The sequence below is a fragment of the Rhamphochromis sp. 'chilingali' genome (assembly GCF_963969265.1).
Source record: "Rhamphochromis sp. 'chilingali' genome assembly, chromosome: 17".
Taxonomy (NCBI): Eukaryota; Metazoa; Chordata; class Actinopteri; order Cichliformes; family Cichlidae; genus Rhamphochromis; species Rhamphochromis sp. 'chilingali'.
The window spans coordinates 23,228,241-23,250,522 of NC_137944.1; the positions used below are offsets into that span (position 1 = coordinate 23,228,241).

The window sequence follows — 22,282 nt, forward strand, 5'->3', positions numbered from 1 at the left end:
CACACACACACACAGGCATATGCACAAAAGCACTCATTATTTTGCCTCACACTCGCTCTTTTTCTTTCTCTCCTCCCTCTGTCTTCCTCTTTTGAAGAAGTTTTCTTTGCACTTCCAAGTCAAACATCTGGGTCAGCTTATATCTAGTGGAACAAGACTTGCAGGATATTGTTGGCAGGATGTGTGAGCCAGAGCAGTTTACTCTGTGGGAATCCCCAATATACAGATACACACAGACATGCATAAACACACACACACAGACAAGCAGTACTCACAAAATGTCAGTGCTTACACTCAACCACAGCCTCACAGTTTGCTGATATTCAACTCGACTTCCAGCTGCCACACGTGTGTGACAAATTATAGATTTGTACTTCTGCATTGTAAGAGTCCGCTTATATTTTCAAGTACGTGACACTGCAAACACCACGCTTAATATTTGGTTAAATGCCACGTTTAATATTTTGAAAAGATTACAAAAGCAAAAGAGAGGGGACAAATCATAAATATTTTCAAGACTGAGTACAATCTGGTATAATCTGTAACTTATTCTGTGACTAAATATATGTTGTCAAGTTATTCACGTGCAAGACATTCTCAAACATCCCCAAACTTCCTGTCTTTCCCGTGCCTTACTAAACCTAAGTGACTGCTGAATCTGAGTTAGAAGAAGCTGAAATTAACCCTGTCGTGTATATAAAACTAGCCACTGCTCTGAGAACAGTGCAACTAGCTCCGGATAAGCTGTGGTATGAGAAACAGTTGCAGAAGGAAAAACACTACTCCTCCTGAATGCTCTGTGTTCTGTGAAACCATAAACTAAAGCGCTGGACCTCTTCCCTCATGTGTAGCTGTAGTGTTTACATATTGCATAAGATTTTAAAAAAAGAGAAGCCATTGCACGTCTGTCCTCTATCTCCTCTGCTGATTTACAGTTCTTTTACGCCCTCTCCATCTCACTTTTCTCGCCCCCCCCCCCCCCCACCCCCCCCTCCTTCTTTTGCAGTGTTTCAATCTTTCTTCTGCGCTGACTCGCCGTCTTTGGGTTTGTCGTCTGTTTTGAACTCCAGGAAGAAGTCGTTGCAGGCGACTGTGAGGGCGCCCATCAGAATGATGAACTCGGTGAAGTCCACCTCCCCGTCATTGTTGGCGTCCAAGTCGTTCATCACCTTCTCAACTGCTTCATTATCTTTGGAGCTCTGTCAGTGTGGAACAGAGAGAGAGACAGGCTTAAGAATGTGTTAGGTGTCATGCACGTGCATCTGTGGGCATATATAACTGCACAGGCTTGTTTGTTCTTGTGCGTCTGAGGAGATGAGCCAATATCTTTACTTGCATCATGCATATTTGTAAACTGTATTAGTGTGTTAGTGTGCAAACCACATAATTACCCCTAAATAACTCCCCAGCTCCTCTAGTAGCAGCTCCTTCAGTTCGCCCCGGCTCAGAGTGTACTTGTCGCCTTCCTTCCCCGAATACTTGTGGAAGGTCTTTATGAGCATCTGCATGGCACTCTCCAGGTTGGAACTGGGCTCCTTGGACATGCTGGAAGGGGGATTCAAGTAAAGAGGTCGGACTCTGCCACATAATGCCCGCTCCAGCCCTAGCTGCATGTGCGGTCACATAGCAGTCAAGGGTGAAGCCACCTCCATAAGAGTGATAGTTGATGGATGGATAGATAGAAGGAAGCAAAGCAAAGCAGAGAGGTTTTTCCCTATTTCTAAGCATTGGGTTTAATAATGCTCTGCATGCATTGCAGAGTCTACTAAGGTCACTGTATGTGTGTGTGTGCAACCTTAGTAGGTTTTACGTTTCAGAGATGTGGATGAAAAGATGCAGGACAGCTTTGGGAAAGCTTTTTTTTGAACAATCTTACACACATTGTGTCCGGCATCGTGGAGCTTCTTGTGCTGGACTCGTGGAGAGACTGTGCACACACAGACACAGATAAGTCACTGTCAATGAAGCATGAGTGTGAAGGGTTTTCCAAAAACACAAACCCCAAAAACAACAACAACAACAACAACAACAACAACAACAACAAAAAAAGCACACGCTTCATTGTTCTTTGATCCTTGGGTTATCGGTGTTGTAAGCTGAATTGGTAATGCATGTACCAATTAACTCCACGGCATCAGCAATGAATGGTTTCGATGTAAACCACATCTCTCTATATGCTGATCGTGTAACAAGTCTTATCATTCAAATGGAAACCACAAGTGAAACATAACACTTGCCTGGTAATGACATTTAGAAACTAAGGGGGCAAGTAACCTGAGTTGCCAGCATATACACTAACTAGTGCATACAGATGAGGGACTTCAATTCCACTCTTGCCAAGATGCATTCAGCTTTTGGCCCAAAGTTTAAAGTTCAGGGACCTATTAACTGGAAAACAGTGTGCAGAGCTGTGCTGATGCTAATCCTTACCACACGTAACACCAAAGGGCACAATCAGTCTGCCATGCTCCCCTGTGCATGATTTATTAATTATCATCTCTGACATAAGGAGACAGGGATGTTAATGTCAGTCACCGGTTATTGCCTCTCGTCATGCTGCAGAGCATTGTACCAGAGAGGTCAGAGCTGCAGGCAGCACAGACAAAAGATGAGGCCAGTGGACACCAAAGCTGACTCACTGGAAAATCTATAGGGGTCACTGTCTCACTGACTGGCACAATACAAAAGGAAGCCATGGAGATGGAAATGCTATCAGTGACACAGTGAGTATAGTAATAATGCATATGTATGAAGTTATCTTAACGATGAAGCAATATCCGTATCGAGTGATGCATGGCGTTAAATATCTTGAGTTTAAAAAAAAGAAGATAATCAGCTTAATGGAACAAGACATGCTGAGACTAAAAGATTTGGTATGTCCAGTATGTTCAGTATATTATCTTTCCTACCAGTGCTCTGCTGCTCTGCCACAAATCCCTACTGGCTTCGCTTGTTTCCATATTTCACTGATGTGCAAATTTCCTGTCATGCTCCTCTCAAAGCTTGCACATCAGTGGAAAGCCAGCAGTGCTTTGTCCAGACAAAAAAAATCACCAACTGACTCACGCAGTTTGTTTTCCAAGTCTGCTGCTGAGTGCCCACTATCCGTTCTGCACTAACGGCATTTGAGTATTTACTTCGGCTGTGCAGCTGCTAAAACACTTTACAAAGAAACTTTCATCGGATACAGAGGAGAAAGTCCAAAATCCAAGCTATCCGTCTTACCTGAGTACTGATGGAGGGCCTCCTTTGTCTTTGAAGAGGTGCAGGGGACAGAGCCAAGGCGAAGATGGATGGGGAGAGAGTTTGCCAGTGGCTTAAATATCACCTGTACCTCTCCCTCCTCCTCCTTAAACCCCCCCCCCCCACCCAACCCCCAACTCCTTCACCCACTTACGTATACTACTTCAGTTTCCTTTACATCTATCTCTCTCTGCGCAGGTGTTCAGCTCCCCTCCTTTCTTCATCACATATGCATACAGTCATGAAAAGGAATTTATGTAAAAACAGCCTCAGATGAACAGCGTGTGATATATTACACTGTAATATATTTAAGACTAAATCAAAATGCAGAGGCAGTGTGTAAAAAATTAAGTACACCCTATGATTCATTAGCTTATATAACCTGCCTTTAGCAGCAATAACTTGAAGCACTCGTTTTCTTTATAACTTTATCAGAGGAATTTTTCTTCTTGTCAGCGTTGCTTCAGTTCATTGAGGTTTGCCAGCACTCATTTACACACGGCTCTTTTAAGGTCCTGCCACAACATTTCAATCAGTTTGAGGTTGGGAAAGCTTTTTTTTGATCTGTCCATTGCAGAATCTTCATTCTTTTCTTTTCAGCCATTCTGTTGTAGATTTGCTGCTGTGCTTGTTGAATGACCCAGTTTGGGTTAAGCTTTTGCCGTCAGACAGATGGCCTCACATTTCACTCTAGTGTTCATGTTCATGGTGAAATTAATGACTGCAAGTTGCCCAGGTCCTGCACCTGCCAAACAAGCCTAAATCATCACCCCTCCACCACCGTGCAGGAGAGTTGATATGAGGTGTGCTTCATGGCTAAACATCTCCATTTTGGTCTCGTCTGTCCAAGGCTGTTTCGGAAGCCTTGGGATTTGTTCAGATGCAATTTTGCAAATCTAAGCTCTGCTGCAATGTTCATTTTAAAAGTTTTTTCTTGGAACCTCTTCCAAAATACCACGCTTTTTTTTAGTCTTTTCTAATTTCTAACATTTAACATGCTAACTGAAACCTGTAGAGTCTCCAGTGCAGCTCTTGGGTGTTTTGCAGAGTCTCTAAGCGTTGCATGGTCTGTCCTTTGGGTGAATTTGCTGGGCTGCCCATTCCTGGAACAATTGACAACTGTCTTTCCACCTATCTTTCTCACAGTAGAATGATGGACAAAAACTTGTTTGGGAATGGCAAAGTACCGCCTTCTGAGATTGAAGGGCAGCAACAAATGCTTCTTTAAGATCATTGCTCATGTCTTTCCTGCCAACACTTTCCTTCTTAATTTCTTTGGAAGCAGTAAGGGTGTATTTAGTTTTTCTCACTGATTCTGCATTTTGGCTTAATTTCTTTTGAATAAATGATGAAACTGTGTAATCTGTCATGTGCTGCTTTTCATCTGAGGTTGTATTAGAATACTTTTACTGACCACTACCATTAAATGATAGAAAAAGGATAGATAGATTTTTAGCTCATGTTACCCTTTAACTATTCAACAGAATTTCAGCTTCTTGTACTTTATGGATCTTCATCCAAATTGTGCTCAATCTCATGGCCACACTTGTGCAAAACACCCATGCAGTGATGTATTTACTTTCTTTACTTCACAGATTATGTTAACCTGTAAGTTGTGGTGCATCATCAGTCAGATGAGCTTCTACGTCACTGACTTTCAGGTATTTTACATCCTGATTTGTAAAAACCTTAACACCAACACCAGGATTTTTAATTGAACAATCTACAAAAACTTGTTATTGTCACAGTTTATTCAATGTTAGCCATTACACTTTACATAAAATTATCCAAAACGATACAGCGTTACATATGAAGTTAAAAAATCAGCATAATAAAGTTTACTGTACAGGTCAGTGGACCTGAATAAGTCCAACTGCTGTACTTGGCAGGACTGCATTAATGCACAGTGATAAAAGCCTGCACGGTCCCTGGGAACGGCCCCGTAATCACAAACATTATGACTCACACGTTCGTACACTCGTACGTGTATCACTTTGGAGATTCTTAACGCATGCTGTTATCTTCATCTTCTGTATCTCAGAATGAAAGAGATTCATTGTGTCGCAATGAAAACACGACGGCAAACAATCCCCACTGCAAATCTGCTGTGCTCAGTTCCAGCATGTTTTTAATCTACATGAGTTAAAGCTGGGTGGGGTTTGCACTAAGGGACAGAATAATAACACTGCCATTGCAAACAGTTTAAGCTCTCTGAAAGAGGCTGCAGCTCTCATAGGTCATCATCGCAGAGATTCAAATATTACCTTTGTTAGATGATGTGCAACCCAGGTATGCTCACTTCAAAAACACGGCATCTGCTGTTAGTGCAAGTTAAACAGGAAGCTGACTACAGCAATTTAAGAGATCATGGTTCTATTAGTCATAGGAAGTACCAGAATGTATTTGCAGTATAAAAATTATACGTATTTTATTAAAAGAAATCATAACGTAGTGTAAAAAGCCCCGATTGTTCAGTAAGTGTGTTAATAATAACTGCGGCGGGAAACGTAGCATACTGTGAGTATAAAGTCTGAGCAGAGTGTGTAAATGAGGTTATTTACAATGGGAGTGTCGCAGTGAGCCATGGCGGTCACATGACTCAAGGCTTATTTATCTTGCCCGTGTTGCTGTTGAGCGGTTTGCGGTGCCAGGTGCTCTAACAGTACATAAGGTACACATTTGGTCCGCTGCCCAAAATGTGTGTGCCTGAAGCACTTTGCAGCTGGTCTCACAGACCTGCAACACAGCAGGCCTGCAACACAAACCTTTTTGTTTTCATGGGTGCATTATTGATGATGAAACAATTTGCAAATCATTAAATTGTAATTAACAAATTGCATATAATGTGACAAAGAAGTACACTTTCAAGTTTATCTCCATAGTGGTCCAGATAAGAGTTATGTATAGGCTTAATAGTTAATTATAAAGAGGCCATGTAGAACTTAAATAATGGCCACAATAATGGTAATAAAATGGTAATACGTTTCCAAAAGCATGCAACATCTCATTATTAGCCTTTTGCAGAAGCTCACACATTGATGGCTCAGTATTCTTTTTTTCTTCTTCTTTTTTTTTTTTGCTTAAAAAAAAAAAAAGGCACAACCTCTGACAATGATACCTTTGACACTACCACCTCGTCTGATAGGCAGGTTCACTGGAGCCCGGGATTACTTTCATGTAATTGTTTGTGTCCCAGGGTGTGTTACCCATCAAATGCCTAATCCAGTAGTTTCCCAATGCCTAATGCCCAAGGATCCAGTTGCAGGTCAAACGGGGTCTTTAAACAGAATGAGAGTGTGACTGACAGACAAACACACAGGGATGAACAAACGGTGCCTAAACCAGCAAAAAAACAACAACCCCAAAACAAAACAAAGAAACAAAAAAAAAAAACCCCACCCACGACGATGAACAACTATAAGGAAAGCCTCCAAAACAGAGGTCAAGTCACTCCTCCTCTGTCCTGTGCTGCCAGTGATCACTCCTGATAATGAACCGCCCAACACCTAAGGGTTAAATAGGCAGGACTTGCTGTCTCAAATACACATAATACAGGCACTAATTTTTAAAAAGTGACACCTGTTAAGGCTGCTTGACTTCTTGGCTTTTAGTTATCATGTTCTTCTCTTCAACTTAGGTTACAAGAGCGTCTTTTCTGACCTGCCCCTCTAGTGACCAGCCCACTCATATGAGGCTCATCTGGGCTCCCCTTTGGCCACTTAATGGCCCTTTGGTGTGGATTCCAACCCTGAACCTTAATTATTTAGCCAAAGGTCACACCTGATCTTCCAGTTCCTAATTTATGGCAGACTAAAAGTGATGAGAATACGCTGCAGACACCAGATGAAGTTAACTTTTGCAGCACAGTGAGCCCGTGAAGCAGACTTGAAAGAGAAAGAAGAAGAAGGAGGTTTAAAGGAGGCCAATACCACAGTTAAGACAAGCTGAAGTAATGCAAAGCATCAGCAAAACACTTCTGTTTATTGTCATGCTCAATCAGAAATATAGCACGAGAATGTTAGTAAAAATGTACTGTCAGATTTTCATGCACCTAATGCAGGAACACTTTGACACATTCAGAAATACACTTTAAAGAGTCGGAAGAGAGGAAAAAAAGCACCCTAGGGTCTGTATGGAAAATCAATTATAGTTAAAGAGGAAAACAGCTACCCTCTTTTAGCACTAAATAACAGATATGATCAATGTATTTTGTTCTAAAAAGGTGCGAACAACTTATTAAACAAAAAAGTTGTTGTAAAATGTTATTTCTTATCTTTAGGGATGCTGGCAGATGTTTCGTGTTGTTATTTTTAGCCAAATCAAAGCTATCTAATGTATAGGAATTTTTGGCTATTAATCTCAAAAGCATATTTCCTAAAATGTCAAACTATTCCTTTAAGATGTAATTTACTTCTGTTTTATCAAGGACCCAAAGGACTGCATGGCACAACTGTGCAGGAAGCACAGGTTTGGGTTTAAGCTAAAGGTCTTGTTGGCAGTGGTGCGTTGGTCACGTGTGCAGCAAGGTTTTCACAGGGACACGGCATGCACGGGATAGCGTACGTCTGCATGCTATCATAGTATATTATCATAATGAGGTAAATGTGCTATATAGTGGGATGCACATGCTGTACATAAGAACATAGTGGTAACTAGTAGTACAAAGCAATAAACTGACAGTTATCTTATAAAAAGGAATATCTTGTTATTTTTTTAGAGCTGGTCTTGTAGTGTTTTAACTTTTCCCAATATTGCTTTATTTCAAAGTTCTGTGTTTGAAACATAAAAAAAAATCATTAGTGGCTTTTCGATTTGTTTTAACATTGATAAGGCTGTGCTTTGTGTAGTGTTTTGAATGTGTGTAGTGTGATTTCTTTTCTTTTTTTGTTGTGAAGGATGAATTGTCCCCTATGAGGTCGCCTCCTCTGTCTTCTTTTCCACATCTTCCTTCACAGCAGCGGGGAGCTTGTCTGCAGTTTCCCCCACCTTTACCGTTTCCTCCACGTTTTCCTCCGCTTTTACAGCCGCTTCTCCTGCTTTTGCAGCTGTGGCAGACACAGCTGCTTCCTTTGCTGCCTCCGGCTGCGTCTGCCCCTCTGCCTTTGCTTCTACCTTTACTTCTGCCTTTGCGTCTGCATTTGCTTCTACCTTCACTTCAGCACTTGCTGCTGGCTTTGCCTCTTCGTTCGCCTCGGGCTTCGCTTCCTCGTTCGCGTTGGGCTTCTGAGCGTCCTTGTTGGGGACGCTTTGTGCCACTTGTGCAGATGCAGAATTCTGTGCAGGTTCCTCTTTGGCGAGCGAACGTTGCTCACTCAGCGAGCAGGCCACATAGCCGACTAGCTTCATGAACTCCTCAAAGCCAACCTTGCCATCTTGGTCGCTATCCAGCCCCTTACCCATGTTGTCTATCGCTTCTTTGCTGTCTGTGTCCTGAATAGTAGGCACATACAATCATGATGATTAGTAACTCTACCTCACCTCTTACTGGTCATATCACCGTACATGATTAGTAAATGGCCCTCTATCAGTAGCTCCGTTTACATTATAATGTTGATCCGTGTCATTTCATCATACCGGATCACTTTTCCCATGTACTGGCTGTATATTACAGCAACATTTGTTCACAGTTAACATTTCAAAAATCTGGACAGGTTAAGGCTGGCCAGGGCTAACACAACACCATTGTCTGCTTTTGTGGAAGATGATTACATAATCCAAATATAAGCAACAATTCTGAGATTTCAACAAAGATTTCCTAACCGTGAGGATGTTTCCCAGCTGGGATGAGACAAGGTTTTGGAATTCTTTCTTCCCTAGACTCTCCCTTCCTTTGGACGACTTCAGGAAGACCTTCACCATGGTCTGAATGGCACTCTCCATGACTTCTCTCTCTCTACAAAAGGGAGAGATAAAAACAATGATCATAGATAGATAGATACTTAGATGGTTATAATCACTGTTGCGTGCTGTTTGAGGGAAGTTGCATGGAGACAGTGTGGTTCAAGTGTGTTGCAGTAACAGGCACATGCAGTGGAAAATGAAACAGAGGATCTCCTCATTTCCATGCGCGTCCTTTTGTTTCAGGTGTTGAGCCTTGAGTTCCAATAAGGGAGGGATGGTGACGTGAGATAAGTGGAGAGTCTGATTGAGAGACAAGCTGTAACACACAATGGAAGTTCTGATCTTTGATAGGTCATCTGATCTACTGAAGCTACCGAGGGGACTGGGCTTCAGATTACCTAAGGGATTACCTAGTCCCTGTTTGCGCTTCTCTCCCCCCCCCCCCCCCCCCCCCCTCCCTCATTCTGTCTTGCTTTTGCTACCTTGCCAGCTGTACTTGCCTCTCTCTTACCTGCTACTGTCTCTTTCTTGTTTTCACTCTGTTACCCCCTTTCACGCTACCAAATGGGACAATTAGGCCTGCTGTGGATTATCACTCTTTCATTACACATCAGCAGCCAATTCCTATACATTAAAACCTTTGCAGATGTTTGGAGTCTGACAGAGAGACTATCAGGACCTTAGATCTTTACAAACTCGTTCATATAGTCTACAGGCATTTCCCCAAGTTTAACATGCCAATAGGTGACACATGTTCGCAGAAATTCCATTCATCGCTGCCTGTTGAAATCACTTAAGACAGGAATTTACAGGCCAGTTCCGAGTTAGTCTGCCCCAACGCAGAGAGAAGATATGTTTAAGGCAAACATATTGCATGTCAACTTCAGAATTCAAATGTAGCAGCGCAAAGTACAAAACAGAAACAAACTGTTCTTTGTTTCAACAAGGAAGCTGTCATGCAGAAAATTAACATCATTAGTTACTAAAGTCTGTGCACTTTACAACACCCACCTGAAGTTTATGGTGCTAGTGTTAGTTTCAGCATATGTTAATTAGCAACAGGCTTTGACACCATAGAGTGTTTTAAATCTAACACTTGCAGCTGACCTACTGCTCTGTATCTGTCTGACCTTGTTGTGCCACAACAGAGCGCACAATATAACTGTTATGGTAAGGACTAACTCAAGGGTTCATGCAGCACCCTCTGGTGGTTGTGCCGTGTGTATTGTATGTTGCAGTTTGGCAATAAAGGGAGTCGCCACGAGAAGACAGAGCTGTCCCAGTGTCGTTTATGGCGTTGCTATTAAAGTCACGAGAGCTACCAAAACATGGTGTCAGAAGTGCTCGGGAGAGAAGAAGAACATAACGGAACACGGAAACTTCCTCACCGGAGAGAACTCGCCCTGCAAGGTTGCAATAACAGCCACAGTAAGAGCTAAGCTAACAAATTAGCAAGAAGCGCTAACTAGCATCTCGCGACTAGCAACATGGCGGCCGCACCAGCAGCCTTTCAAGTATCACCGCCGTCGAAGTTTGATTTTTCAAAGCCGGAAGAGTGGCCGAAATGGATCCGACGCTTCGACAGGTTCAGGATAGCATCCGGACTCGAGCTACAATCGGACGAAAACCAGGTTAACACTCTGATATATACAATGGGCGATGAAGCTGAAGACGTGATCACCTCGTTGAACCTGACCGAAGAGGAGGCGAGTGAGTACCACACTCTCAAAGACAAACTCGAGGCACACTTTGTAGTCAGAAGAAATGTTATCTTTGAACGTGCAAAGTTCAACCAAAGGCAGCAAGAAGCAGGAGAGACTGCAGACGGGTTTATTACATCCCTATATGCCTTGGCTGAGCATTGTGGCTACGGGGCGCTGCACAGTGAAATGATAAGAGACAGACTCGTTGTCGGAATAAGAGACAAGAGACTCTCGGAGCAACTACAAATGGATGCGGAGCTCACATTAGAAAAAGCAGTGATACGGATTCGCCAAAGTGAACTTGTTAAGAAACAACAGGATCTTCTTAAAAACAACTTCAAGCAGGAGAATCTTTGCAACGTGGACATCGTTAAAGCAAAAACGAAACACTTCAAACCACGAAAGACTGTACCACAAACCACGGAGAGGAATGTGAAAAGCCAATGCAACCGATGTGGAAAGACACCCTTTCACAGCAAACACCAGTGCCCAGCCAGAGAGGTACTCTGCAATCAGTGCAAAAAGAAAGGTCACTACGCAAGAGTATGTAGGTCTGGGGCAGTGGGAGAAATACGTGCAGCGGGTGGTAACAGAGAAGAAAGAGAAATAGCATTTCTGGGAACGGTAGCCTCAGATAGAACAGAGGATGCGTGGTTGACTAAAGTAAAAGTTAACAATGCAGACTGCTGGCTAAAAATTGATACAGGAGCGGACGTAACCGTCTTGCCTGAAAAAGAGTACAACACTCTAGCACAAAAACCGTAGCTGCAACCCACAGATCTGAAACTATATGGGGTGGGAATGTCTCCATTAACAGTTAGAGGGAAATTTACTGCTAACTTGAGCACTCCAAGCAAAGCTACAGTACAGCCTGTGTATGTAGTAGCAGACCTGACACAAGGATTACTAAGCCGCATAGCGAGCGTAGCACTTGGGTTAGTGGCTAGAATAGAAACTGTGTCACTCACTTCAGTAGAAACAGTGAAGCAGCAGTTTCCAACACTATTCAGTGGGTTAGGCCGGATGGCGGGGGAATACAAAATTGAGCTTAAAGCAGACGCCAAACCGTTTGCCCTGTCAACTCCAAGAAGAGTCCCGCTTCCCCTGTTACCCAAAGTCAAAAGAGAGCTTGCTCGGATGGAAGAGTTAGGTGTAATCTCCAGAGTAGAGCAGCCTACCGACTGGTGTGCAGGAATGGTTCCAGTACCTAAACCAAACAGAGATGAAGTGCGTGTGTGCGTGGACTTGACCAAACTAAATAATTCTGTGAAAAGAGAAAGACACATGTTGCCATCAGTTGAGCACACCCTAGGACAGCTAGAGGGCGCAAAGTTGTTCTCAAAACTCGACGCTAACTCAGGGTTTTGGCAAATACCTTTGTCCAAACAGTCAGCTCTTCTCACAACCTTCATCACGCCATTCGGAAGGTTCTGTTTTAATAGACTTTGTTTTGGCATATCTTCGGCCCCCGAACACTTCCAAAAACGAATGTCTCAGCTTTTAGAGGGGCTGGAAGGAGTCGTCTGCCAGATGGATGACATTCTGGTTTATGCTGACACACAAATCCAGCACGACAAGAGACTGATCGCAGTCCTGGAACGGCTCACAAAAGCTGGGGTGACATTGAAAAGTGAGAAGTGTGAGTTTGCAAAGACCTCAATCAAGTTCCTCGGACAGATCATCGATGCTGCAGGAGTCAAAGCAGACCCGGAGAAAGTGAAAGCAGTCAGCAACATGGAAGCGCCCACGGATGTGGGTGGAGTGAGACGATTCCTAGGAATGGTTAATCATCTAGGCAAGTACCTTCCCCACTTAGCAGAGAAAACACAGCCGTTGAGAGAACTACTCAGTACCAAAAACATGTGGTGTTGGAGTGAGGCTCAACAAACAGCATTTGACAACATTAAGGCAGAACTGAGTGAACCACCGAACTTGGCACTCTACAACCCCAAAGCACAAACAACAGTATCAGCTGATGCATCCTCCTATGGACTAGGAGCGGTGCTACTTCAGAAACAAGAGGATGACGCAACCAAACCAGTGGCCTTCGCTTCAAGAGCATTAACCCCCACGGAACAGAGGTACGCTCAAATAGAGAAGGAAGCGTTAGCCATAACCTGGGCATGTGAGCGATTCTCTGATTTTCTTATAGGCATTGAGTTCCATGTTGAGACAGATCACAAGCCTTTAGTACCACTTTTGGGCTCCAAGAACTTAGACGAACTGCCACCACGAGTACAAAGACTGAGAATGAGATTAATGCGGTACTCTTTCACCATCTCACATGTCCCAGGCAAACACATCGCAATTGCAGACGTGCTGTCCAGAGCACCAGAAAAAACTGTTTGTGACGAGACATTAAGAGACGAAATGAACCTGTATGCACATCAGGTGATTTCAGGTCTTCCTGCAACAGAGGAGAGACTACAACAAATAAGAGAGCAGCAAGACAAAGACGAAACACTAAAACAAATCAAACTCTACTGCAAGAATGGCTGGCCGGACAAACTCAAAATACCAGGTCCATGTTTCCCATACCACCAGCATGCAGGGGACCTGACTGTTGAAGATGAACTTCTCCTAAAAGGTATGCGTATAGTTATCCCAAAAATATTACAAAAAGATGTTTTGACACGACTGCACACAGGTCACCAGGGCATTGTAAAGTCTAGGGAACGAGCCAAGCAGTCGGTATGGTGGCCAGGACTGAGCTCTCAACTACAACAGCTGGTAGCAGAATGTGAGACGTGTGCAAAGGTGAGACAGCAACCCAGAGAAACACTCATGCCAACTGAGTTTCCTACACGGCCGTGGGAGTTAGTTGGTGCTGATCTTTTTGAGTGGAGTAACAGCCAGTATTTGGTTGCAGTGGACTATTTCTCACGATACATAGAAATAGCTAAGCTGTCCTCTACCACATCAGCAGCAGTGATTGACCACTTAAAGTCCATATTCGCACGCCACGGCATTCCAACAGAGTTAAGGTCGGATAACGGTCCACAATTCTCCTCAGAACATTTCCAAAAGTTTGCTTCAGGGTGGGGCTTTGCCCACACCACTTCCAGCCCGAGATTCCCTCAGAGCAATGGTGAGGCTGAAAGAGCAGTGAGAACAGTAAAGAGCCTTCTACAGAAAGAAGGAGACCCATATCTTGCTCTCATGGCATATCGCGCCACACCACTTGCCAATGGACATAGCCCTGCAGAGCTTCTGATGGGGAGGAAACTTCGTACCACAGTTCCCATACTTCCATCCTGCCTCAACCCAGGCTGGACAAACATCACTAAACTGAGAGAGAGAGAAGGGAAGGAGAGAGAAAAACAGTGGAAATGGTTCAACAACAGACACAGAGCACAAGACCTCACAGGACTACACCCAGGAGATCAAGTCTGGATAACAGACATGAAAACAAATGGAACTATATCAGGCAGAGCAGAGACGCCGCGTTCTTACCTTGTTGAGACCCCGAGAGGACTTCTACGTCGAAACAGGAGCCATCTCATCACACTAAAAGAGACCAAGACGGAACCGACAGAACAGCAAATCCCTGTCATACCAGAAGACAGCAGCAGCCCGGTTTCGAACCAGGCACAGCAGTGTCTTACACCACCGAATGACCGGATTACTGAAAAAAGATATCCCACCAGAGACAGAAACCCACCGAGGTACCTTAAAGACTTTGAAGTAGGTAGTAGGTACTCTCGAGCACCTGAGTGACCAGCCAGGGGCAGAATAATCCCCTCACTCAGCGGAAGGATTGGGAAGTCTACCCCACCTTCATAGTTGGATAAGTTCACACAGTTAAATAAAATAATTGTTATAAAGTGGAAACAATAAATGTCCGTTACAGAATAAAAGTTAACGTAACAGCATTGAAATATTCAGCTACAAGTTAAGTTGCAGTGAATGTAGTGTTGACATAAATGTGGATTAGCACAGGAAACATTATGGTTATAATGTACTCAGAAAGGGGGATGTTATGGTAAGGACTAACTCAAGGGTTCATGCAGCACCCTCTGGTGGTTGTGCCGTGTGTATTGTATGTTGCAGTTTGGCAATAAAGGGAGTCGCCACGAGAAGACAGAGCTGTCCCAGTGTCGTTTATGGCGTTGCTATTAAAGTCACGAGAGCTACCAAAACAATAACCACACGTTTGCATGCAGGCGAGTGAGCACATCTCTGATCGTCAAAACAGCTGTCACTGAACAATAGTGGCCTAATAAAGTTACAAACAAGTGTGTGTGTGTGTGCGTAAGTATTTTCAAGGAAAGTTAGTTTCACCAGTTTTAAACTGCCCAGCTATGGATGAAGAAATCGACTGTTAATTTCTTGTTATGCTAAAACAAACAAACTCGGGCCTTTTAGGAACTTTAGGGGACTTCTTCCTCCGCTGGTGACACACCCTCCACAGCCTGAATGCACAAGAGCCTTAACTGCGTCCTACTCAAAATACATTTCTTCTATTTACAGCCTGACATTTCTTTCATTTCTCACATTCATTGTTCACCTACGACCTGCCGTAAGTCAGTATTGCTTGAATAGCTTCTAAAAGCGCGCACGATTTTAAACAAATATCCCACGTCAGAGCTTCACCTTGTTGGACTCGGGAGAGAAGGCACATTAATCCCCGCTATTTGCCTTAAAGGCCCCAAAACTACTGCGCAAATAATTAAATATGCAGGCCTACAACCAGAGGTTTCCCATTTCCCTCCAGAGCCCAGAGAGGATTGAGTATTGCGTTTCCAAACGGGCGAATGTGATACGGTAGGTGCGCAGAGTAATGACAATACTACCGCTAGTGTGGCATTAAATATTGAGAGAGGAACAAGTTAGGTTGTGGCTGTAAAATACAGCGCGCAGTCATTGTCTTTCTTCCAAGTTTGCAAATACAGAAAACTCAGACAATGTTGAATCCACATCGTCCACAAGCATGACGCTTTTTTCCAGGACTCATCCCAAATACCACAAGTAGACTAGTTTTAAATGTTTAAGCCAAAACAAATAAAATTGTCACAAGTGACAGACACAGCTATACAAAACTCCACTCAGCAAGACAAACTGCCGCCTTCACGGGCCTCTCGATTAAAAGCATATTGTGCGCAAAGGTGTAAAAACCGGCACCAAAAATCGCTCAAAAATGCATTTTTACGCGCGACCCGGATGCCTGGTTGATGTGTCACGTTAAAGCCCAATACTGTCACTCAGAGTTACTTTAATTTTTTGTACCATTTGGCAAAATGGTCGGCATCTGCCTTAATCATATCAAATATATTTTCCAAGAAAAGGAGCTCATGCTTCAACTCCACACAGTTTGTAAAAGCTAAAATGTAAACGCACATGAAAGCAAAACAGCCACTAACTATAATGATTTACTTTTTTTTTTTTATGGAAGTGCAACGTGAACTCAAAACTTCGGTAGAGTCGAGTCATTGAAACCGTCCCGCAGTCAGACAGCGGCCAAATTTCATGGGATGGCTCTTGCGAGAGTTTATCGAAACGTGGCAAAAAAACCCGATGAGCAAATAAGCTGCATACACGGAGGAGATCACTAAAATAAGCCAAAAAATACCCTTTTAACTCACCGTTTACAGCCTGCGGGACAAGAGAAGTATACAAATGTGCGCAAATTTGAGTTTCTGCCCTCTTCTCCACCTTTCTACGCTGCTTTGCGCCCAGAGAACTTGCCAAACTAGTAGGACTGCAGAATCTCTTCCGTGATTTAGGGTTTTTTTTTTCTGTCCTTAAAACTTTTCCCCCTTCACAAGTCAGAGGGCGTGTACCTGGAAGAGAGAGAGAGCGGAGAATTGGGAATGTGCAAGAGCGCGACCCCAACTTTCGTGAAAAGGGAGTGAAAGTGTATCGAAACACTTATACTCGGTTTTTATTGGAATTATCTTTGGCTCTCGAGCCAGCTGTTTCACGTCATGTGTGATTTGTTCAGTTTCACGCCAACTAGGCAGGCTTGTGGCTTGGAGCGGCTTCATCTGCTGGGACGAGGAGACAGGGCGGGTGGGATTACTTCATCTGCACACAGCTCAGGCGTTTCCCAAAGTATTTCACTCACTAAAAGTAAAGAAAAAGCATAGCGATACCCCAGAATCTTGCAAAATTTTGCGGGAGGATGTGTCTTAAATAAAACAGACACACATCTGTACGTCTCCCAGATAGCAAGTAAACATTGAAACAATGAATAACACACAAATTGGCACAATTTTACGCACCCACTTTCTTTGACGGAAATAAAAATGTAATAAATAAATAAATACTTTTTAACTCTTTTAAACTAACAGAATAGGATAAAACTTATATTAGGCTGAAAATAATGGCCTGTCTCTTTTTCCTGCTGACACTTTGGAAATGTGAGGGTGAGGCGAAGGACTCTACTGAACATACTGCAGGAAAGCTAATGTGGGTGGCAAATATGGTTGAAGAGGTAAAGCAGTCTTTCCAGATCCCCGAAAGAGCTTTTGAGACTTTGAAATTTTGAATTTATGCCACAGATTATCTCTTACTAAATATCCCCCGCTCTGTGCTGATAAGTTCTAAAGAAGCCTTCACATTAATGCTATCTGGTAACGCTCTGGACTTCAAACCAAAGGGAGTTGGTCATACAGACAATTCATTTGTGTGTTCCAACTTCATTTTGTCTATCACTTTGGAGTTGATGACTCATTGCATCATTCCTCCCACACTGGCACCTCAATCTGTGTAACTTGGATACAAAGGTCACATTTATTAATCAGTTAAAGATCATTGTTCTCCAAATCAGTTAGCATAACCTCCTTGTGTCTCTCTGGCAAAATTAAAACAGGCCTATAGGCTATAAAACAGCTGGGGAGCTCGCCAACACACATAACTCTGTCTAGACATTGGAATTAATACAAAGTGACCGTAACACTAAGAACTGCCAGCTGAAGAGGCACATTGCAATTAAACTGCACAAGCAAAATATAATAGAATGATTTTGCAGACTACTGAGGCCACACTGATGGACAGCAAAGGCTAAGCTATGCTTTTACATCATCCCTGCTTAATGCTTGGACAAGCAGCTTTGTACAGGTATTATAAAGCACTATGCAACAAGATATTGTCTGGATGGTGTAGTTGTAATAGTGGTAATGCATACTGGATTACAGCCCCCTAAATCAGGGTTGTAATACAATGTGGGTGGTTGGACATCATATAATATAGTGAATGAATGACAGGAGGCAGTGCTGGTTGTTGTTGGTGGTTTAAGACAATCAAGCCTTTAATTCATAGTTTTCTGTATTCAACAAATGGTTAACTGAAGAGTGGCACCAGCAGGGTGACAAAAGAATTCAAACGGTCTTGAACTCAAAAGCATAAACTGAGACGATTGGCGTTGCACAATCAGCTCACTTTCAGTCTCGATTGACAGAAAGCGACGAGCTCTACTGACTGAAGCCTCCCTGCTTGCTCGCCAGTTTTCCGATCAGCTGCCAGAACTCGGAGAAAGTCAGCTCCCCGTCGTTGTTTTCATCCAGTGAGCCCATGAGCTGGTCGATGACAGCGGGATCACTGGCATTCTGCAGAGGGTGATCACAAAGAACAGTTCAGGATCAATACAATATAATGATCTCAGATGCAGTATCATCTACTTTGAAACACTGTCCTGCCACCTAATGGTTGAATGAAGTAACAAAAACACCCGAAAAGCATTTGTAGGCACACTCACAACGTTTCTTGATCATGGGGAAAACAGCTATGAAAAGAGCTCAAGCCCTGTAAGTTACTATGGCCATTGGGCTATAAAACACATTAAATTACTACATTATACATGCAGCAGAAGTGTTTTTCTTGATATTGTACAGTTTATAATTAATTTCATTCCACTTTCACACCGATACAATCCCAAATTACAAGATTACACTCCTTACAAGAATCAGCTGACCACGGTTTGATCAATTAATAATTTTGTTATAATCAAATAAATGTATTGACAATTTTTCAATTCCACTGTAAATACAAAATCAGACATTACCTTATGATGCAGATGGTGATTTTGTATAAAATGTTATTATCAGAATCAGAATCAGAGAAACACATTAAGTGAAGTTAAAAAAAAAGAATTATGTCACATGATGTACAGTCACACGTTGCATGTAGAATTAAAATGCACAGTATTAGAATTTGATAGCAAAATTATAGTAATATATGTTACACACACAAGTGTTGAATTTTTACATGCAAAGTGTGTATCGTGTTGTATAGAGTACACGTGATACAACATGATGAGGGAGGATTTTTCTGATTGGCTGCCAAGGGCGTAATCTTAATATTTGTCCACAGTGCTCAGCATCTTTAAAAATGTCTGGTGCCAAAAACAGATTTGCTACTTAAATACCAATGGAGATACAGCCCTACCAGTGGAACAACAAAGAGCGACACGGCTCCAAACGCTGGGGTGGTTGTGGTGGTTCAGGAGGTAGCGCGGGTCGTCTACCAATCGGAGCGTTGATGGTTCAATCTCTGGTTACTCCAGCTTGCATGTCGAAGTATCCTTCGGTAATATGTTAACCTCAATGCGTGCAGTGTGAATGTGTGTGCATGTGTGAATGTCATACAAGGTGCTTAAGTATAGAAAGGTGCATGTATGTTTGGGTGAATGCTCAGAGTAGAAAAAAATGTGCATTTGCCAAACAGATCAATGCCACAGTTACAGTTTCTTTAATATCTGTGTGTAGGCTGCTCAGGGACACAAATAACAAGGAAAAGAGGAAGAACAACTTAAGAGTCGCACCTTGACATAGTTGGGCAGCTGAGAAGCCACCAGGTGTTGGAACTCATCCTTACTCAGGGTGCTGGAGGATCCGTCTTTCCCAGCATATGTCTTGAACTGGGTGACAAGGGTTGAGATAGCAGCTTCCATGATGACCTGCGAAATAAACAAGTAGAGTGAATGTATTTCTCACACAAGAGCTTAAAAAAAGAAATGCAGTAGGAAAGAAAAAAGCATCCGTCTTACTTTCTGTGTCTGCAGTGCGGTGTGTCGCAATAAGTACCGAGAACCTTGTCCCTTGACTGTGACCATCACCTCTCCAAATATATACGCTTCATCTTCACGACTGATGCAAACATCAGCGGAAAACATTAAACCGTTCCCACTTCTCCCCCAGCCAGCAGGCTGCCCTTATCTGCCTGATTCCACTTCTCTGGAGACAGATGTCAAAACAAAGCGCACACGCACACACACACACGCACACACACACACACACAGAGAGAACAGAAAACAGCCATTCTGCCCTACAAAGGGCAAAACTGTACTAACGATAGCACAAAACCCATTTCAGTTTGCAGAGCAAGGCATTTAGTGGTAGCATCAGGCCATTCTTATCAAGTGACCGAATCATGCATACCTAAGCAGTAATTAGTTTATACAAAACATGACTCAAATAATATGGTACAAACACACAGTGTCATGTGCGAGCCTTTCCAACTGCACTAAGCTGATTAAACTTCTGAAAAAAGATTAAAACAGCATTTTAACTTTAGACATTTTATCTTTTTCCCCCTCAGCATTTTACTTGTCTTTCACTTCCTCAGGATTGTCTCAATGTTTTATAGCTGAAAATCGGTCTGCGCTTTAATGACCCTTCCAGTCATCCTTTTCATTTAAATGAGATCACGTCTCCACGATGGACATGTAAAGAGGACCCAACTCGGAAGGAAGCACAAATGTACTGAAACATTTCTATAATGACTGGTATGTAGAATTTAAAGAATGGTAAGCTTTCACTGTGCGTGTCAGGTCTGCGACTGTCGTATCAGCGTGAGCAAAGTGCGTTCGTGCCTGTGAACGTGTAGCTGTTGAGTATTTTTTCTGGGTGTAAATGTTTCAGTTTGCAATCACAGCTGTGATGATAGATGCCTGTCGTGCCAACACTTTCACTTCACACTCAGAATGAGTCAGATATCGTGCACACACGGCATCTAAAGACTTCCAGTAAGCTGCGTATCTGGCGTTACGTTTTTCGGTACAATTTCAAAAATGCTCACAGGTCACACTGATACTGATACTTATCACTGTGACAAATACTAGGGATATAGGCAGCAATAGTTGTACACCGTATAGACATAAGCACTGTGCCACCAACAGGAGCTGTTCACCCATGGAAACCCATGCAGTGAAACTGCTGCCACACAGTTTTTGTGCTCATGCTAACGCCAGAGGATGTTGTAACTTTATGCAGAGTGCCACTTTGTGGATGAGTTACTGTTGTACCTAAACACTTCCAATAAGCAAAGTTCATGTCCGTAAATATGTCCCTTATTTACGACACATACTTCATTTGGTATATCAGATGCCCTTCCTGACACCCAAGGGATTTGCTTCTCCTCTCAGGGTTGAACTGGGGACCTTTGACTTGTTAGGTGAAGAAGTGTAAACCACTAGGGCCACATGCTCCTAAACACCTCCACCTTGCAGTAATGCCATTTACAGTTGCTTGTGGAATATGTACAGGAGTATCGTATAAAAAGAAAAACGTGTGAATATTTTGAAACAATAGAAATGATTAAATAAAGACATTGTTTACGTATCAAGGGTGAAAGATTTATTGAACTTAATATTGATCTTGAAAATGAGGACATAACTGTTGATTGGGGGAATAACTAGAAATTGTCCAGTGATCAATTACATGCATGTTTGAGTCAGGTCCTACATTATCGGTAAGCACAGAGCTTTACTGTTGTCCCACAAACACAAAAATAGTCCTCAAATATTCATTAAACTCTGCTTCATTAAAAGATTCATCCATTGTGATTAGCGTTCGTCTGAATCCTTTGGTCTGGACACCTTCAAAAAGACAAAACATACTTCTCCAAAACTTAACATCAGCTCAATCTTTTATGTGTAAACTCTACGACATTCATTCAAACAGCAGTAAAATTACAAGTCGCGTAAACTTGCTTTTCTTACTAATCTTTGCAGAAGCTGATAAAATCAACTACCTTTCGTCTAATCAAAAGGATTTGTAATATAATAAAAGGCACATAAGCAGGAGCTGGCAAGCTAAATTAATGAAAATGTCACCATTTTCACATTCAAAGCATACAGCCCGGGATAAAATCTGTGGTTCTTCTCATTAAAAATAAGAAAAAGAGATGCACTGTAGTGAGACAATAAATAAACATGAAATCACTGCTGAGAGAAAACAATCACAATCTGTTCAACTTCACATCCACAAATAGAGGGAAAAGTCAAATTTCACTACAATCAAAACACAAATAAAACAACTATTTTTTCACAATTTTAAAGTAATTCTGAAATATATTTTGGACTTTGCTTTGTGCTGGTTCACCTACCTACACTAAAATAAAATTAAAAATAACATGTTTTTTTTTTTTCGTGCTTATTTATATCACCTAAAAACAACAAAGCTATGTCTAGGTCACTGTCACGCATGCCACTTCAAATCTATGCGTGAGAAAAAAGGAAAAAAAAAAAAAAAAAAAAAAAAAAAAAAAATATAAAT

At 42.4% G+C, this 22,282-nt stretch overlaps 3 protein-coding genes across 5 annotated transcripts; all 3 read right to left on the reverse strand.

Moving 5' to 3' along the window:
* Positions 1–444: 444 nt before the first annotated feature.
* On the reverse strand, positions 445–3,298 carry s100s (S100 calcium binding protein S). Of its 3 annotated transcripts, none has more exons than XM_080862850.1 (4): positions 3,226–3,298; positions 1,881–1,927; positions 1,392–1,545; positions 445–1,199 (listed from the first exon to the last, which is right to left on the reverse strand). In XM_080862850.1, the coding sequence occupies exons 2-4, from the start codon at positions 1,892–1,894 to the stop codon at positions 1,011–1,013; spliced, it is 357 nt and encodes a 118-aa protein (XP_080718976.1). In that variant the 5' UTR covers positions 1,895–1,927; positions 3,226–3,298; the 3' UTR covers positions 445–1,010. The 3 variants fall into 3 exon arrangements, with proteins under 3 accessions (XP_080718976.1, XP_080718977.1, XP_080718978.1); XM_080862851.1 differs by having other exon boundaries at positions 1,877–1,927; positions 3,226–3,277; XM_080862852.1 differs by lacking the exon at positions 1,881–1,927 and having other exon boundaries at positions 3,226–3,277.
* Positions 3,299–4,976: 1,678 nt separating this feature from the next.
* On the reverse strand, positions 4,977–16,525 carry s100u (S100 calcium binding protein U). The gene is made up of 3 exons (XM_080863627.1): positions 16,370–16,525; positions 9,004–9,136; positions 4,977–8,673 (listed from the first exon to the last, which is right to left on the reverse strand). The coding sequence occupies exons 2-3, from the start codon at positions 9,121–9,123 to the stop codon at positions 8,152–8,154; spliced, it is 642 nt and encodes a 213-aa protein (XP_080719753.1). The 5' UTR covers positions 9,124–9,136; positions 16,370–16,525; the 3' UTR covers positions 4,977–8,151.
* Positions 16,526–18,002: 1,477 nt separating this feature from the next.
* Positions 18,003–19,923, reverse strand: s100a11 (S100 calcium binding protein A11). Its single transcript, XM_080863156.1, has 3 exons — positions 19,774–19,923; positions 19,549–19,683; positions 18,003–18,334 (listed from the first exon to the last, which is right to left on the reverse strand). Exons 1-3 carry the CDS (start codon positions 19,897–19,899, stop codon positions 18,200–18,202), a joined length of 396 nt encoding a protein of 131 aa, XP_080719282.1. The 5' UTR covers positions 19,900–19,923; the 3' UTR covers positions 18,003–18,199.
* Between the last annotated feature and the right edge of the window lie 2,359 nt (positions 19,924–22,282).

What these genes read in the sequence shown, in the direction of transcription:
- s100a11 (XM_080863156.1), bottom strand. Translation starts at nt 19,899, where the DNA reads ATGTTTTCCGCTGATGTTTGCATCAGTCGTGAAGATGAAGCGTATATA. An exon ending in CCGCACTGCAGACACAGAAA is followed by an intron (nt 19,684 to 19,773) that starts GTAAGACGGATG and finishes TTTATTTCGCAG; the next exon opens with GTCATCATGGAAGCTGCTAT. An exon ending in AGCTGCCCAACTATGTCAAG is followed by an intron (nt 18,335 to 19,548) that starts GTGCGACTCTTA and finishes CACCCTCTGCAG; the next exon opens with AATGCCAGTGATCCCGCTGT.
- s100s (XM_080862850.1), bottom strand. An exon ending in AGCTGGGGAGTTATTTAGGG is followed by an intron (nt 1,200 to 1,391) that starts GTAATTATGTGG and finishes CCACACTGACAG; the next exon opens with AGCTCCAAAGATAATGAAGC.
- s100u (XM_080863627.1), bottom strand. Translation starts at nt 9,123, where the DNA reads ATGGAGAGTGCCATTCAGACCATGGTGAAGGTCTTCCTGAAGTCGTCC. An exon ending in AGCTGGGAAACATCCTCACG is followed by an intron (nt 8,674 to 9,003) that starts GTTAGGAAATCT and finishes CCTACTATTCAG; the next exon opens with GACACAGACAGCAAAGAAGC.